At 37.4% G+C, this 18,298-nt stretch overlaps 3 protein-coding genes across 3 annotated transcripts; 1 reads left to right on the top strand and 2 right to left on the bottom strand.

Annotated features, from left to right (window-relative positions):
* Positions 1 to 454: 454 nt before the first annotated feature.
* LOC106916824 (hemicentin-1-like) lies at positions 455 to 11,259 on the top strand. Its single transcript, XM_014985380.2, has 15 exons — positions 455 to 687; positions 936 to 1,229; positions 2,820 to 3,101; positions 3,186 to 3,449; positions 4,606 to 4,875; positions 5,550 to 5,801; positions 5,906 to 6,181; positions 6,263 to 6,514; positions 6,625 to 6,900; positions 7,456 to 7,707; positions 7,821 to 8,096; positions 8,434 to 8,685; positions 8,821 to 9,105; positions 10,132 to 10,386; positions 10,635 to 11,259. The coding sequence occupies exons 1-15, from the start codon at positions 636 to 638 to the stop codon at positions 10,721 to 10,723; spliced, it is 3,627 nt and encodes a 1,208-aa protein (XP_014840866.2). The 5' UTR covers positions 455 to 635; the 3' UTR covers positions 10,724 to 11,259.
* On the bottom strand, positions 11,121 to 12,126 carry LOC148154992 (uncharacterized). The gene is made up of 5 exons (XM_088014236.1): positions 11,974 to 12,126; positions 11,812 to 11,862; positions 11,646 to 11,726; positions 11,501 to 11,557; positions 11,121 to 11,390 (listed from the first exon to the last, which is right to left on the bottom strand). The coding sequence occupies exons 1-5, from the start codon at positions 12,035 to 12,037 to the stop codon at positions 11,305 to 11,307; spliced, it is 339 nt and encodes a 112-aa protein (XP_087870362.1). The 5' UTR covers positions 12,038 to 12,126; the 3' UTR covers positions 11,121 to 11,304.
* A 1,672-nt stretch (positions 12,127 to 13,798) lies between these two features.
* pafah1b3 (platelet-activating factor acetylhydrolase, isoform Ib, gamma subunit) lies at positions 13,799 to 18,253 on the bottom strand. The gene is made up of 5 exons (XM_014985387.2): positions 17,840 to 18,253; positions 17,441 to 17,530; positions 16,537 to 16,653; positions 16,259 to 16,381; positions 13,799 to 15,388 (listed from the first exon to the last, which is right to left on the bottom strand). The coding sequence occupies exons 1-5, from the start codon at positions 17,918 to 17,920 to the stop codon at positions 15,128 to 15,130; spliced, it is 672 nt and encodes a 223-aa protein (XP_014840873.1). The 5' UTR covers positions 17,921 to 18,253; the 3' UTR covers positions 13,799 to 15,127.
* Positions 18,254 to 18,298: the final 45 nt, after the last annotated feature.

Here is an 18,298-nt window from a genome sequence, read left to right as displayed (position 1 = left end):
GTTTGTGGTTATAGTAAACAAAGCAAGGGGAAGAACATGGCCACTAAGAGACAGGAACAGTCCGGTGACCTCTAACAAGGCCTGTCAACGTTTAATATGTTCAGGTCAGTTCTTCATTTTATGGCGGACAACTCAAATGCCATCCAGAATCTATTGTTTGAGATTTAAATAATTTAGCATTACTTACAATTTCCTTATTAAATGTGTTTCACATTTATTTTAACTTTCCTGTTTCAGCACTAATTTCATCATTAAGTTGCTTGTAAGAAAATAAGCTCACATCTGAAGACTTTTGACATGTTATGCCACCATTCTGCAATCACATGGCTCAAAGTGATCCCTCAAAATAACCCCATGTGAGGCTTTGGTTGATTAAAAGTTGAAAAATCACGAACATGAGTTTACAGTAAATTGACACTCCTATGTGAGCACCTGTAAAAACTCAGTGCATCAGGGCAAAATAAGGTGTGGCAGGCAGCGCCAGTGATGTGCCACTGCAATAGAAGGCTGGGGAAGCATCAAGAGAGCACAGAGCAAATATTTGCTTGTTGAAGAGCTCTGATCTAATAATATATCCAGGTTTGGATTTATCAAAGCAGCAGTTCTGGTTGGAAAAGAAGTAGCTGGGGAGTAGAATGGAGTCTCCGTTACTGTTTTTCCTAATCCTCACCACAATAACTTTTACAGGTAAACTTGACTTTTACTTTAACTTAGATTAATGTGCAAAGATTACACCTCACTATTATTTTTAAATTGTGTTAATTTTATGAAACTGAACCATTCATTTGATTAAGGATCGCTCCATCATAAATCAAGACAAAAAATTGGTAAAATGTTTAGAAATACCAATATTAGGGTTTTTATTATTTTTTTTTCCAATTAAAGATTTAATTAAAGTCGACTGATTGTTTAAACTCTCTGATGTGTGTTTCTAGATCCTGTCCACAGCCAAATCATATATCCTTCTGAGAACCCCGTACCACTGCGGAGCAACGTGACCATCATCAGCAATACCAACATTACCTTGGGAACATGGACATTCGACAACAATCTCCTGGCATTAATTTACCCTGGAGGGTTTCGTTTAAGTACAGCTAAAAGTAACAGGTTTAGTTATGATTCCAGCACATCGTCTCTGACTATAATATCAGCACAACTGGCCGACTCTGGTGTGTACAAGTTAGAAGAAATGGACAAGTTTTCTGTTCAGGTGCAGCTGTCAGTCCAAGGTAAGAATACTCTAACACTTCTTAATGGAGCAGAATGTTAAGTAAGACTCTTAGCATACGTGCATGAACACCCTGGACAATGTTATCTAATTAATGCTACAACTCTGAATGAATAGTATTTCCACAGAAGCGATTTGCAATTCAAACCATCTGCATTGGCAGGGAAACATTTAGTTCCAGAGTACAAATAACATTTAGCATTTGGTAATAAATCAACCAAGCAAACCAAAACACAATAACAATCGTTTAATCCCCAAATCCAGTGTATTAGCACCAGATAAAACTTCAAATGACAGATAAATACAGCTTTTGAATGAATTATACCAAAACGACAGCAGCCTTTGGATATTCGAGACTGCTGTCAAGATATTGTTCTCAACTTTTGTCTCTTTGGAGGACACACATCTAACAGGGAAACTGGTCAGGACCAAAGTCATTGTTTAAATGTATTTCCCTAATTTGTCAAAAATGTTATTGAGCCAGGACTGTGTGTTTGTGACAAAAGAAAAGACTTGTTTTATCTTTTTAATGAGCATACATGTAATATTGCTTTCTCTTTTGCTTTACTCTGTTTGCTTAAACTATGCACAACAATTACACGATTAAACATTAAATGAGATCATGTTTCAATGCTTTAAACTTTGTTATTTAAGTAAAACCTTTATGACTGATTGAAAAAACAGGTTCCCAGCAAAAACAAGATCAAAAAAGAGAAAGTTAGTTATTTTCAAACCCCAAAAATATCAGTAACTTCACTACATCTTAAAAATTAGTCTGTAAAGACCCTTTCTATAACATAAATGTTATTTTCAAATAAGATATTGCATAATACATCAGCCTCCATGATAACATTTCATCCCTAATCTCTAATGATCACAGACATTTTTCCATCATGAGGTCATACTGCCAGGATAAAAGTTTGTGGAGGGCGCTGTAGGCTAAATGGAAAATGAGAACAACCACACAAAGCCGACTTCCTATACAAAAGTTCTTTTTAATTTATTTCATTTCGAACAATTAGAATTTCACAATTTAACTCAGCTCACTGAGCCTCTCATTTAGGAGATGCAGTAACTTAATTCCAGTGGGAAAAAATAATTTTACAACAGTCTCTTGCCTTTCCTTTTTGTTATATTTTAGTATTTTATCTATTTTATCAACATGTTTCTAAATGTCTAATATCAACAAAACAATTTATTGCTTCTGGTCTAGATGACAATATTCACTGTCAATATTCCAGTAACAAACAAATAATACATTTTGATCTGTGACCATGTTTTCCTGACACCAATGAAGAAAATGTTTTTTTGTTGTTGTTTGTTTTTCGAAGAACTGCTTGATAAGTCACCATCTGACCCTCCGTTGTACCTCATGAGACTTAACAAAATAATTTGTGTAAATTGTAAATCAGGTTGAGGCAAAAAGTTTCGACACAAATTTAGGTAAACTATTAATCAGTAGCTTGCTAAGTTTATCCATATGCATTATTTGCAGTGTTTTGTTTCAGCACACAGTAAAATGTCAGATGAACCCTGATGGATGTCTTCAAGCAGATATCAAAACTAAGTAACTTATTTTTTCTCTCTGCAGAGCGAATTTCAAATGTGACTTTATCAGCACAAAGGACGGATCTGGTGGAGTTCAACGATACAGCGGTCTTTGTCTGCTCAGTCTCCACCGGGACGTCTTTGTCTTATAAATGGTTGGCAAATAACTCAGAAATATCAACTGGGGCAGGTGTGCAGCTCAGCAATGGCGGTGCCAATCTTAGCATAGTCGGGGTGACCCGCTATGACCAGGGACCATACAGGTGCAATGTGTCCAATGGACTTGGACATGTAGTCAGCCCACCGTTTTATCTGAACATCAGCTGTAAGTTTCATTGAAAATAAAAATGCACGGGATCCTCCTCAAGTAATTGCGACATGAACATGAAATATTTTTTTGTTGTCTCAGACGGACCAAATAATGCAACCATGACAGTCGACCCCGTGAAGCACATGTACAGATCGGGGTCGAACATCACACTGTGGTGCTCCGTGGAGTCCAAACCCACAGCAATGGTCCAGTGGATGTTTAATGGAGTCAACCTTAACCAGTTTGGGTTACAGCTTCACCTGCAGAACATCAAAGAAAACAACACAGGAACCTACACATGTTTGTTTCACAACACGGTCACAATGAGGTTCAGCAGTGACAGTACAGTGATACGGGTGATGGGTAGGTTTTCTCTCTTTGTTTAACTTTAGTTCATGTTAGATTAAGGTGCTCAGGTCTGGAAGCAGGTTGTGTTTTATTCTGTAAACTGGAAGTATGTAAATTAACTAATCTGACACCAAATTGAGTTGGTTGCAGGAATAAGATCCCTGCTACTGACACAAACATGTACTGTAAAACATGAAACTGAGGTTTGTAGTCTATGGAGTTGCAGGTAAATGATGTAGAATCCCATGCAGGTCATAATGACTAAGGTTCCTGTGTCATGAGAAATAGCTGAAAGAATCACTGAAACAGTCACAAGAAGACACGACTTTTCAGTCCTCTGAGTCATTTCAGGTCATTCTGACTTGTCACATGTGACTGTCCTCTGTAATGAGGGTGAAGCGTGTCCTGCAGAACTTCCTTTTGTGTGATGGGACATCAGCTTTTGTTTATTCTTTACATTGGTTTGAACACTCCGCCCTACACTGTACTGCGTCCACCACACGCTCCATCAGCCATTGTTTGTTTAGGTGTTTTATCCATTAGGTCAACCAACTTCCTTCTGAGTCTAACACAGATTTATGGTTTGAGAAGCTCCAGCATATTGTTTCCTTTGTTCTTTGAACTAAACCAGATTTTTGTGACTGACCATAATGACGTTAGACAGACCATAATGACGTTAGACATTTTTTACAAAGAATGTTTTCTGCCTGAGCTGTTTGCTTTAATGCTAAGCTAACATTAGCACTTTTACCCTGTGATTTGATATGACTAACATATTATTAATTCACTTCCAGTTAAACATGTAAGAACAGAACATACTGAAAATGTTATGCTGCTTCTTGAACTGTGTTTTGCTTTGAACATCATGAGGTTTAGTAATTTGTGCTTCAACTCTCAACACTGCTGTTTAAGATATTTAAGCTCAATGCAGAGTAGGTCACATGACACAGAGAGCACATCTCTTGAGTCTTAGGTGACTGATACTAATTTTTAAATTTTCTTTTAACAAATAAATGATTGTTACCGTTTTATCAATCAGAGAGAGAGAGCAATGGAAACTGTAAATGCAGACGTACTGGATTATAATGTCAAATTGTCCAAAAACACATAGAATAATTTAACTCATTCATATGTGTATATTCAAGCCACCTCTTTGCTCCTTCTCTTACAGATCCGATATCAGCAGTGGTCATGAGTGAGGCTAATGGACCAGCAGTACTAGATAAGGCGTTTAGTCTCCAGTGTGAAGCGACTGGACTTGTTGACAGCATCCAATGGTGGAAAAACGGCAGCCGAATAACTCCTGACAATAGAACTACGTTTGGCAACAAGACTCTGACGCTCAATCCAGTCCAGCTTTCTGATGGTGGACTCTACACGTGTCAAGTTTTTAATCTCGTGAGCAACTTGACCAGCGGCCCCTTCGCTGTTGTAGTGAACTGTAAGAAACAGATTTTTATTCTTTATTATTTAAAATTAATCAAAGGCAATTATGTGGAAAGGTGTTTGTCCCCTTACAGATCTAATCTGTTCGTGCTATTTTAAAACAATAAATTATTCAGATATCAGACAAAGAAAATAGAAAAGGGCAGATTTCAAACGAATATGTTGTGTATCAAGGGGAAAAAGCTGTTCAAACTAAATATACTCATAAATCTGAATACACTATCAAGTCTACTTCCGAGTCGGAGCAAGAACAAAACAAAGTTCTTTAGTGGCCTAGTCAAAGTCCTGACTTAATTGTAATTGAGATGCTGTGGCATTGTCAGTAATTACAAATGCTTGATGGTAGTGTTGCCCAAGCTTATCAAATGGTGGCTCAACCATTTGATAAGCTTGCAAAGCAATAACTTTTTCTTATCAGGCCAGGCTACATTTTATATTTACTTGGGATATATTTATCTGATATTCAATTTATTTGATAAAACGTTTAAATGTGACTAAAAATCAAAACTAGAAAAAATATGTAAGGGGAAAATGTGCTTTCACAGGACTATAGATAATAAATGTCAATCATTTTGTAAAGTAAATGCCTACACACATGTAACTAGATACTTGCTTTGAGAAAAGATGCTAAATGTCTATAAGGCCAATCCAGTTATTGTATCTTTACAGATGGACCAATGAAGCCAACTGTAATGGGACCAAATGTGGTGAAGTCGGGAGACACTGCTACCTTCAGTTGCTCAGCAGAATCTGTTCCACCGAGTCTCTACCGATGGCACTTCAATGGTTCTGTGGTCTCCAACATGTCTGAGTATACAACACCTTCACTCACCAAAGACATGAGCGGGGAATACATCTGCATGGCCTTAAACACCATCACTGGAAAGAACAGCAGTGCCAGCATAATGCTCAGAGTTATTGGTGAGATTTAGATTGATATTTTATTTTCTGTTTTTCTTGGGAAGAAAAACAACCAAAAACAACTTTAACAACTGTGAATTTACTTTTTTTTTTTTTTTTTTTAGATCCGATACGAAATGTTCAAGTCGAAGCTCAGATGAATCTTGCTGTTGAAGGTCATCCTTATAATTTAACCTGCAGAGTAAATGAAACTGTTGACCATATTTACTGGATGAGAAACGGTGAAAAACTGAATCCAGACAACAGAACTACAATCCTCATGGAAAATATGACAATGAGTTTCATGAGCATGCAGCGAAATGACGCTGGAAACTACACATGCCTGGCTGCTAATGCTGTAGGAAACATGACCAGCAAACCCTTCATGCTCCTGGTCAACTGTAAGTAAAACATGACGATGACAATGAGCTCTTTTGTCATCCTAAAGCTGTCAACAACTAAGATTATGTCAATGTTTTCAGATGGTCCAGATATGCCAGTCATCATGGGACCAAGAGCAGTAAAGACAGGGGACAATGCCACACTCAGATGCCATGCAAAGTCGGTGCCCCCAAGTCTCTACCAATGGCACTTCAATGGTTCTGTGGTCTCCAACATGTCTGAGTATACAACACCTTCACTCACCAAAGACATGAGCTGGAAGTTCACCTGCATGGCCTTAAACACCATCACTGGAAAGAACAGCAGTGCCAGCATGATGCTTGCAGTTGTTGGTGAGATTTGCCTGGAGATTTTCAAATTCATATATTCCTTTTCTTTCTTATTTACTGAGATGATGTGTAATCCAAAAGCTCAACTGTTGTGGGTGGTGCTCTGTTTTCAGATCCAATACAGAGTGTGGAAATACAAGCTCAGATGAATTCTGCCATGGAAAATTATTCACATAATCTAACGTGCAACGTAGTTGGGCCTGCTGATTATATCTACTGGATGAAAAGTGGTAATCTGCTGCTTGCAGACAACAGAACCGTTTTCGTTATGAACAACAAGACAGTCATGTTCCTGGCATTGAACAGTTCTGACAGTGGACACTACCAATGTGTGGCAGTAAATGCTTTGGGAAACATGACCAGCGCTCACTACACACTTCTTGTCATCTGTGAGTATGATATTTAACTCTCACTAAGTCATACATTCTTTAATGATAGTTTTAAACATTGATTTTTTTTTCTTGCAGCGTATCAGGTAATATCTTGTCAATAATCCAATGAAGCTTTTGCATTTTTAAATTAGTGTACAATAGTCAATATTCAGTTTTAGAACAATTCTTATCCCAATAATAAACTTGTGCACTTCCATTCTTCTTTGTTTGTAAATGTTTTGTCTAATTTAGACATACACAAGTCCCAAAAATACACCAACAAGAAAGTTCTCAAAGCCTTATTTTAACATTGTTATGAGTGAATTTAGCAGGATTGTCTCCACTCCCAAGATGCCATTACAAAGACTGGAGAACTAATATTTTGATTCTCTTGAGTTTCTCCTACAAGCTTGGTAAAGAATCTGAATGCAGTCCAATATCAAACCACCAGATGTCACTAATCTCTCACACACTGTCATGTTAGATGACTTAGCTTTGTAATTTTAGAAGATAAAATAGAACAAATGCATTGTTTATGAGGTTAAAAGTGATTAAACCTATCTGTATACACAGATGGACCAGAGATGCCAACTATCTCAGGACCAAAAGCAGTGAAGCCAGGAAGCAGTGCTAAACTTTCCTGCTACGCACCATCATACCCACCTAGTTTCTACAGATGGTACTTCAATGATACTCTGGTTTCCAACATGTCAGAGTACATGACACCTCCTGTCACTGAAGAGAAGAGTCTAAAGTACACGTGCATGGCCTTCAACAACATCACAGGGAAGAACAGCAGTGCCAGCATAACAATCACAGCTGTTGGTAAGATGATGTAGATGCAGGTTTTTATGTTTATGTAAAACAAACACAATTTGATCAACGTCATTAACCAAAGGCCAGTTTTTTAACTATTTTGTGTACTGTTTCCTTTTCAGCATCAATTAAAAATGTACAAATAGATACACCAACATCGGATGCCATGGAAAGTCACTCATATAATTTAACGTGCAATGTAACTGGAGCTGTGGATAATATTTACTGGATGAAAAATGGTGAACAAATTCATCAAGACAACAGCACTGTTTTCTCTATGGACAACAAGACAGTCAAGTTTATGCCAGTAGATCGTTATGATGCTGGACACTATGTATGCATGGCTGTGAATGCCGTTGGAAACCTGTCGAGCAGCGCTTACCTGCTTCAGGTCATCTGTAAGTGGAATATTTAAATTCATGTATTTATGTACTGACAATTTCTATTCTATTGTGCATGATACAAAGTTATCCTGTTTTACGTTATATCTTACTAAAACTGTATTTTTTGGTCAGTTAGAATCACAAGTAATATTTCTATTCGCTAAATGTCTGAAAAATAGGAGAGAGAAGACTTTTGCTTACACAACTGAGCTAGTAACAAGAAAACTTTGGGTGTAAGTTAGTAAGAAAAAAAAAGGTTCTCAGCTGTACGTAAATATCACACTTTAAAAACTGAGGAAATAAAAACTGAGGAAATAAATACGTTTTCAATGTAACCCTTGATGTTTTGCAGTTGGACCAGATGAACTCATAATTCATGGGCCAGAGTTTGGGGAAGCAGGACGCAACGCGGTCTTCAACTGTTCTGCCGCATCGATGCCTCCCAGCACCTACAGTTGGTGGTTTAATGACTCCTTGATGGCCAATACCTCAGAGTTCACAGCTGGGCCGCTTTCTTTCAACATGAGTGGCACATATACATGTGTGGCCCACAATCATGTGACAGAGAAGAACAGCACAACCTCGACAATGCTCACTGTCATAGGTATTAAGTCCTAAATTAAAATGAATAATAACAAAATTGACATTTTAACATACTTTATTCAAATATAACAATGCTGACTATGATGCTTAATCCCTATGTATATCCTAATTTTTTTTTTCTCTTTTGAATTTGCAGAGGGAATAGATTCAGTGATGATTCAAAACAACTCGACTCCAATAATCAATGAAAATTTTACCCTCACATGTCGCGTTGTTGGGCCCTATGACGCCCTCTACTGGATGAAAGATGGCATGCAGCTCAGCCTGAATGCCTCCGATCCAGCCCCATCCATGTACATTACTGAAAACAACATTCTGCACTTCACCCAGCTGACAACACAGAGGAACGGGGCCTATCAGTGTGTCGCAACCAACAAGGCTGCTCTGCATAAGAGTCAACAGTACAAACTTCTTGTTCACTGTAAGTATCACAGAAAGTTGACTGTTTTTTCTTTTATAACTTTTAGAAAATGTGAATTGTAATCTATGCTGAATCATTAACATCTTTAGTTTTGTATTCATTCACCAAGTACTTCACTGGGTTTATGTTGCCAGTACAAGGATATAACTTTATTCTTTAAATTCAACAAAGTGTCAGAAATCCTCTTGTGAGACTTTGGTCCATATAAAGACAAAACTAACAGAGGTCATTTGGGGACAGAGGAAGACCATTCTGAGATAATTTAGCTGTTTTGACATAGTGCATCATCCTGCTGCAAGCAGCCATAGAAAAATGGATACATTGTGGTCTTTAAAGGATGAACACAGTCAGCAAAAATATACCTCAGATTTTAATGACTATGCTTGCAGGTTGTTTAAATTGCATTCCAACCCTACAGTCTGAATGTTGAATGGTGAATATGTGTGAATAGTTTTGTGCTCTTAGCTAAAAGAACCAGAATCGGAACCAGAATGCTTTATTGTTATTGTATAGAAGAGCATCACCTGGTGTGGTCTTCTGCTTCGAGGTTTGACATGTTGCACATTTAGAAAATAAATACCTTATATAACTAGTATTTTGCATATTTATATATGTTTTTCTTTAGAGCCTCTCTATCATTTTAAACTGCCCAGTCTGTTGTGGCATCAAAAAAGTTTGTTTTTTTTCCCCCTGTAAATTGGAAATAATCCTTATAGATCAGATTTTTCTGAAGTACTCAGACTAAGACGCCATCAGCCATGCCCTCTCAATCCCCTTTCTACTTCGCTATAATGCTCAGCTGCAGCCAAGTATAGATGCTTAAAATCTTTTGAGTTGCTACCTTGTGGTTTTGACTGATTTACGTTTAGTGTGTGAACAGGTGTCCCTAACATATTGGCCTGTTGGTGTATATACATTACACCATACTCGGGTTGAAAAAGGGGAATTTAAAGTTACTTTGGGGATTTTGTTTCAAAGAACTAAACTACAGTATTAACGTGTTTAACATATTGTTTCTTTTTGCAGATGGTCCTTTGAACATAAACATCTCTGGTCCAGGGTCAGCAAAAGATGGTGCCTTTGTGTCTCTGAATTGCACTGTCGACTCTTACCCGAAGTGTGACTTCTACTGGTTCTTTAATAATAAATCATCACTTCTTAAGATAGGATCTCTTTTCAATTTCTCTGCAACTATAGGAAAAGTAGGGGATTACATATGCGTCGCAACAAACCCAGTGACAAACGTCACGATGACGCAAACTAAAAGTTTTACTATTGAAAGTGAGTAAATCTTACTGACCCAACCTCCTTATATCGTGTTGTCATGGTAGTCTCAATAGTCTTGGTGAGAAAAGCCAAATTTTTCTGGCTTTTTCCCCCCAAGTTATTCTTAAAAGACTTCACTATAAATTATAACTTTGACATGTACTTGTCAAAGAGAGTGTCAAAGAAATGTGAAAAATGTATAATTATGTAATATTTTTTTTTACAATCTATTAACATTTCTGTTTACTTCTGTTGTTTATCAGATCATGCCTCTGCAAACCACATCACAAACAAAGGAGCTGTGCTGCTCATGGGTTCGTGCTCTGTCCTTGTTCACCTGCTGCTCCTTTGAGTCCTGCCTGACGGACCACTGGCTCCCACCACAGCCTTCAATCTCACAATATTACTACTGAAATGACACAACAATCTCTATGTTTGGGTCAAAACTGAATAATTTATATGCTTCTCCAGTTCTGTCACTGTTGTTAATTTTATTACTGGCTTGTACCATGTGCAAATGTGGTACAAGGCATATCTGTACTGTCTTACAGTAAGAGTCATGAGTGCAATCCTTTTAAATAGCCTGCAAATCCTTTGGCACACATTACAGATTCTTCACACTTAATACCTGATCTTTTTCTTAGATAACCAATTAATTATTAATTAATTATCATATTTAATTTAAGGTAATGTTATCACACACTTATTTGCTGGTTTTTACTTGCTAATCAATAAAATAAACAGAAACATTGATTATAGAGACTTTATTGAAGAGGTTATAACATTGTTGTGTTAACATGGACAGCCTGTCTGCAAAATGTAATCAGCACTTTGTTTAAAATGTAAAATATGTATGAAAATAAAAACAAATAAAAAAGTTACATGATAGTCATAAAGTATGTATTATTACATGCCACAAGGAGGTCTCGTTGCTCAGAGAGGGCTAGATTGATGTTGGAGTTTGGCTTGCTTCGACTTGCACCTCCTCGGGTTCTTGCATATCTCCATGCACTGGTCCGCTAGTTTTTACAACAAATAAATGAATAGAGAAAAAAAAAGTCATTTATTTGTGGGATATTTAAAATCATGCAGTTTATTTTGTGTTTATGTAAAACTGTGAGGAACTCACATTGTGCAGGGTCGAACTGGCAAGTTGTTTTTTCTGACCCGTTTCCTGTTGCAGCATCTGGAGGGGAAAAGAAGAAAAGTGAACGGATTAGGCTAACATACTTTTTTATTTGTAGTATTGGTCTTCTATAGTAGACTTGTCTCACTTTTACAGCGACAGATTCTTTTCTTGTGATTTTTGCCATGGATTGAACGTGATGTTATCTTATGGAGTCCATCAGCGAAGACTGTAACAAATACAAATGCAAAGTAAAGTAAAAGAGAAATTGAGTTTTATAATTACTGACTTGTGTTAAAATCGACTCTGCATACCGTCAGTATTTGGCCCATCAACCAGAGACTCCTCCTTAATCTGAGAAAGACCTACGAAGAGAAAAAAATATCTATATAATAAAGCATGAAAACATCTCGCAAGAACACTACCAAGATTTAAAAGGACTATAAATGTACATATAGAATATATAGATATAGTACCTTGGCCGTAGTCAATCAGAATGAGCAATCCAAGCCCAAGCAGCAAAATCTGTTGTGGCCCCATGTTGTTGTGAAGTCAGGATCTTCAGTTTGTTCAGTAAAAGAAATCCGGCTCTTGCTCCTAACTACAATTTCAGGAAAGAAAATAAGACCTTTACCAGTCCACCTGGCTCCTTATAAAGGTTGGTGTTTGTGTCTGAAATCATATCCATAGCACATTCATCCCCAGCCAGCAGGATGAAGCCTGTCCCACCCATCATGTTTTGAGAAAGGACATGAACACTTGCCAAGAAATCTTATCTGGTTTGAGTAATAGCTTGTAGCTGTGAGAAAATAGCAGCTTAAACTGACCTGAAATACAAAACCTTGGAATTTTTTCATTAAAAGATTAAGCTGTGATCATATTACTTTTGATTTTTGTATGTTGAAATCATTGATTATAAATTATATTAGTGTGTGCTCATCTTATTTGTTTTTTTTTAGACTTGCTTTAAAGCGTCATGCAAACAAAAAAAAAACTGCTTTAGGATACAACTTAAATTTGAGCATGTTTTCAGACCCAGCAGTCACCATGTCGGCTGACTGATGTCGGTCGATGGATTTACTGCTGTCATGTAAATCTGACATGGACTTACTGTTACTGAAGTATTGAATTCAAGCTTATGTTTCATTTAACCAGTTAGAATTTCAATAATTTTAGCATTACTTTACAGTGTGAAATAAAATCGTCCTTGATTTCAAAATCTTATGTTATTTTGCCGTTATATCAAAAGACATTGGTTAGCATTTTTAGCCAAAGTTATTAAAACCCATTGCGGAGGTTTTAAAGGACCCCTGTTGTGGACTTCTGGGTCACTTTGATGCATAAACATGTTTTAAACTGAACCACACAATTACATTTTAGGCTGTTTGCTCATCGTGACTATCCAGCTGAAAGGTGAACCTCGACCCAGTCCCTACTCCTTTGTACCCTGTTTCAGGGTACAAAGGAAGTTTTTCCATGACTTCCCTGTATTTTTCTTCACCCATGTTCCCCTGTATTCTATCTAATTTTCCTTTCACTTCTGAAGAAAAGCCCCAGCACTACATGACACTGCCACCAGTTCTCCCTAAATAAGGTGTTTTGTTACTGTAATATTTAGACCTAACCAGGAAGTTTATATTTGATCTCTCTATTCCCAACTGGATCTTTATAAGTGCACCGTTATGTCTTGGTATATTTGCAGTTGTCCCATACTCCATTCCACTTTCAGAGGACTGAATGGAGCTCTATTAAGTTTTTAAACTTGAGATATTTAACCCTGCTTTAAACTTACAACTTTCTCCCTGACCTGTTCAGAGACATGTTCTCTGTTCTCTAAAAGAAACTTGGAGGACTTTATGGAAAAACTGGATTAATAATGATCTTCAATTACAACTTAGTGTTAATGAGCTCACTAATGAGAAAATTACACTTGCACTGGATTTCATGTGGGTAAAACATAAATGGGCCTTACCATACAGTACATATGCACTATTTTGGCATTTGTGCAAAATGTTAAAAGTCTGAAGTTTATAGTGTGGATTTTTGAGATATGTAGCTAACAGGGCATAACATGTTCTTGTTTTCAGAAAGGTAAATATCTCTTTAAAACGGTGTCCTGAGAAAAGAACAAAACTGTGCAAGCAAAAGTGCTTCGCTGTGTGTGTACTCTTGCTGAACCTAATGGTTAGCAATCAATCTTGGAGACATGAAAATGCACTGCAGCTTTGGTTCAGTGGCAGTCAGAATGTCAGTTTCAACAAAAAGAGATCAGGTAAAATCAGTCAGCCAACAATGAAACCGTTTTGTTTGAAAATTTAATGCATTTCTTTCATCACTTACACAATTACTCATCATTGACCATTTCAAGTTTCCGTGGCACCTTGCTTATCCCAGCGGCTCCCAAGCATCATAGTGTGAAGTAAAGCATCTTAAATGGGCGAGTGAGCCATTATGTTGCAGAAAAGTTCAAATTTGAAGCACAAGCAACTAGATGAATCTAATACATTTATGATCACAAGAAATATACAGCCACTAACATGGAACTCTACTGCCATTACAATACGTGAGGAGAAAAAGGTATAAAGGCAAAGAGGTAATGTGACATGATGTAAAATAAACTGACTGGTAAACTATTCGCCACAAAGACAACTTTTTGTTCATTGGACTTAACATATACAAAAGGAAAATAAAATCACAGTAAAGATACAGACATTTTTAAAGCACTGTCTGATTTTGCATCATGAACGATGGTTGTTTTCCAGTTCGTTTCTAGAAACTTTCATCAAGATTCCTGGTTCACCATGAAGTAAAGCCATCTTCAATGCTTCGTATACCACCTCAGCTTTTCCTACCACAAAGAGCAAAATCAAATTCGAAAAAAATAAAATAAAATAAAACCAACCCATAGAAATTACTGACACAAAGAAACAAAAGGTCAAGTGAGAGGGTTCGCCGTTTCTAGCATGCATGCAAATTCTGGCACAAATCTGACGGGTTTCAAACCATTTTCCAACTGGGCATTGAATCCAGTTCCGTCAGAAAGGCAGTGTAGTAGTGAAATATTTCATTCATTAATCTATCAGAAAATTTGCAGGTTCCTGGAGCAAAAGGGATGAGATGTGCAACACTTATTCAATTACTCTGCAGTGTAATGTTTTGGCCTGAAGAATGGATTCAACTGGAAAGTTGACATAATTCTAACGTCTTCTCAGAGAAATTGAGGATGTGAATTTATCCGATTTTCTTTCACCAGTGATGTGTGGAGATGCCTTCATCATGTTCATCTGTGTATTTTGTAACAGTGACAATTATAAATTTCATGCAAAAAAAACCTAAAAGAGATGGAATACGAAGCTATAGGGGTTCAAGAAGGACACCGTCTCTCTATAGTACAACACATCTCATCTTTGACTGTATCGTAAACACAAAAAAAACCTTATGGTCCGTTTATCAATAACAGTGGTCACCAACCCTGGTTATAGAGAAGGCTTATACAGATTAAATGATGCTCTTAGCCCTTATAATTAGCTGATTCTATCCAACATCCAAAGCCTTGTAAAGCTGAGGGCAATGCTCTCTGAAAACAGGGACGAAGACCACTGTGGTAGTGTACGCTTCTAAGCCGGATACTCAGTTCTCTGCTGGTTTTTCTAACAGAGACTTGATTTGAGCATGCAGGGGTTCACACACAGCCTGGTATCCGTGAGCAGTCAGGTGAAGGTAGTCATACATATCCTGATGGGAGATGCTTCCATCCGAAAGGACAAAACCTGGATCCACGTTAAAGAAGGAGGCGTGGGACAGAGACGATAAGGCATCCTGGACTAGCTTGTTCACCTCGGCGTTTCGCTCTCGTAGAGGGTTTGGCATTCTACCTCTGGGAAGTACACCCTGAAAAAGAGATGGTGTAATTTCCTGAGCAACTTTAGATAAATAGATAGACACAGTTATTATATTTACATATGTCAAGAAGTCTGAAGGAAAGTTGCTTCTATACATAACATCAATTTCCACTTCATACAAATACATGTTCAAAGTACAATAATGATATCCAGCTATCTGATACAATTGTCAGATAATATTTCAACTATGTAGGAGAGTGTTTTCATGAGTGTCTTAAAAAGATTTAAAATGTTTACACACCACCTAATTAGTCTGACTATGGTTAGTTCTATTCTACAAAGATGAATCAGAAAAACATTACACTCCACAGACGTACAGAAACGTAGAAATATATCCTGAATACTTGCGGGATATATTTTTAAGAGGTGTACGCATATGCTTGACACCCTGTTAGATTTAATTGTAAAGGACTTTAGAAACCACAGTGTTATATGCTTCCTCTTAACAATGGTGTGCTGCTTTGGGTTGGTCAATCACCTAAAATTTCCAAAAAAAATACACTAAAGTCTGTGGTTATAATGTAACAAAATGTAGAAAAGTTAATGAGGTATGAATACTCTTGCAATATACCGCGCTTGAGTACATATTACATAAAAGACCTAAAAGTTTAAAAGGCTGTGAAGCATGCATTCTCTTGACATAATCTCAACTCCCTCTCCAAAACAAATCCAGTGTTAAGCCGCACTGTCTCCAGGAAACTGATGTTTTCAATAATTGAGAAAGCTGAGATGTGACTTAAAGAGGTGACTTAACTTTAAAGTTTGATGGTTGTGTGAATTTCATTTGGTTTTTTTTCTCCAGTCATGAAGGTAAGTTGATTAAGCACCTCCTAAGAGGCATTTATCTGGACAAACTTACAAGTACAAGCGTGTGGGCGTTGGGGAGCTTGTTGTGGATGAGTTGGACAATCTCCATGATACCACCGGCAATCTGTTCGGCTGTGTGACCGTGATTGTTCGTGCCAACCCACAGCACCACGACCTGGAGCAAAAAAAGAGACAGAATACAAAAGGCTGAGCATATGCCACTGATAGTCTGGCGTCATTGTACCTGGAGCTTGGAAATGGAGCACAAGCAGTCTTTTGTGAGCAAAAACAAGCGAGCTCATGTTCTCTATATCCGGCAGGGTTCTCAACCTTTGGGCTGATGTTATCCAGTTCGCCATTGGTCAGCCTCCACAGCACATGCTGCGTTGCATCGCCACCGATTCCGAAGTTAAGGCAATGGAGAGGAGAGAACAACTGCCGCCATATCTGTAGAAAAACATATGGGAATTTATCAAAATAGGCTTGCATTTTTTTTATTTTTTTTTTACTTTATGCATCTTGGCTTACAGTTATATCAGGCACACAAGTTTAGAAACTTTCATTTTAAGGTGCTGAAATGACCACTAAATATAGTGTGCTCATAAATAGCAACTCTGTAATACGTAGAAGAAAGTTTTGGGGCAGGTTCAAACAAATTAAATGAGCTTAAATGTAGATCTTTATATAAATTGTCATTTTTCAGGTTTTTACTTCAGCTGTTTTCAGTTGTTTATCAATGAGGGTTCTTTTCCGGCCTTGTGCGGTTTGTCTTCTGTAGAATAAACACTGCTTTGTCTAGAGAAATCAGGTGATTGGTTAAAGCCCTGCAGAGTATACAACTTCTTCACATGAAAAGGTCTATTATACGACTTGTTCTGTTTGCACTGACACTCTCTTTTGACTCATTGTCCATTTGTACTTTAATCTTTGCACAGTCAGGTGTATTAAATTTGTCTTAATCTGACAGAATAGTCTTTTATGTTTCTGTTTTCTGCTATACTATGAATAAGCACTAGTTATCTACAGCTACAGTAAGCTATACATGTCCAGGGATCCTGCATTCGCGTGTCGTTTCTTCTTACAGTGTTCTCTTTCTCCATTTCATTGATGCGTCTTGTTTTAATTTCACTACAGCAAACTTGAGCACATAAGTATTCAGTGCAATTACATATTACACATTTTTGAAATTCTAATTTAAGGTAGAACTGTGGATGAATGTGTCCTGTGATGTTACCCCAAACTGATGCATGAGCTGAACAAGAGAGTCTCCCACAAATACGACATCTGGCTCTCTCTCTTTGCACTCAGAAACAAAGCGGACGTGCTACAAGGAGAGAATATATTTATAATTGGATTACTTACAAACCGTCAAAATTATGCAAACTATAATACTAAACACAAACAAACAAACAAAACAAAATAACATTGCATATTTGGTTATACTTTGGGAGGCTGAGGGTAATTGCTTGGAATAAGACTGGGGTAATGGAAATCTCAGCAGATTAACTTGTAGATGATTGAAATCCAGCATTAGTAAAGGATAGCATTTACCTTTATTTACATGGTCTTATATGCATTTAATCGAAATAAATAAGTAACCCAATCCTCACGACGGTCACGTTGTGTCACATACCTGAGACATCCACCGTCCATCTCCCTGACTGTCTTCACAGGGAGTGGGTGTGGCGGCTGGGTTTGAGGCTTCTGCGCTCATATTTTTGGTTTTACCTTTCTTAGAACGCGGTCACGTAGCGTTTTGTTTCTGTTTTGTCAACACAACGCACACCAGTCAGCTAAGCGCCAACCGCTGTATGCTACAGAAATCTATGGAGGCTCACAGAATTAGCCACAATAGCTAGCCTACTTGGTAGAGTACAAACAGATGCAGCTTAAAACATAAAAGGCCAGGCACTGAATATGTAAAAAGGCTGTTGTGTGCAGAATGGAGTACGCAAGAGTTTTAAGTAACCCTTACATCCAGAAATAATGATTTTAAATGGCTAACATTAATAAAAAAAATATCGATATCTTCCAGTTCCGTTACAGGAAGTCAATTTTTACTGAGTGTGTGCCTGAACCACTGTCCCCAAAG

The sequence above is a fragment of the Poecilia mexicana genome, unplaced genomic scaffold (genome assembly GCF_051168715.1).
Source record: "Poecilia mexicana isolate PSO_F unplaced genomic scaffold, ASM5116871v1 scaffold_16, whole genome shotgun sequence".
Lineage (NCBI taxonomy): Eukaryota > Metazoa > Chordata > Actinopteri > Cyprinodontiformes > Poeciliidae > Poecilia > Poecilia mexicana.
This window is presented reverse-complemented; position numbering and strand designations above follow the sequence as displayed.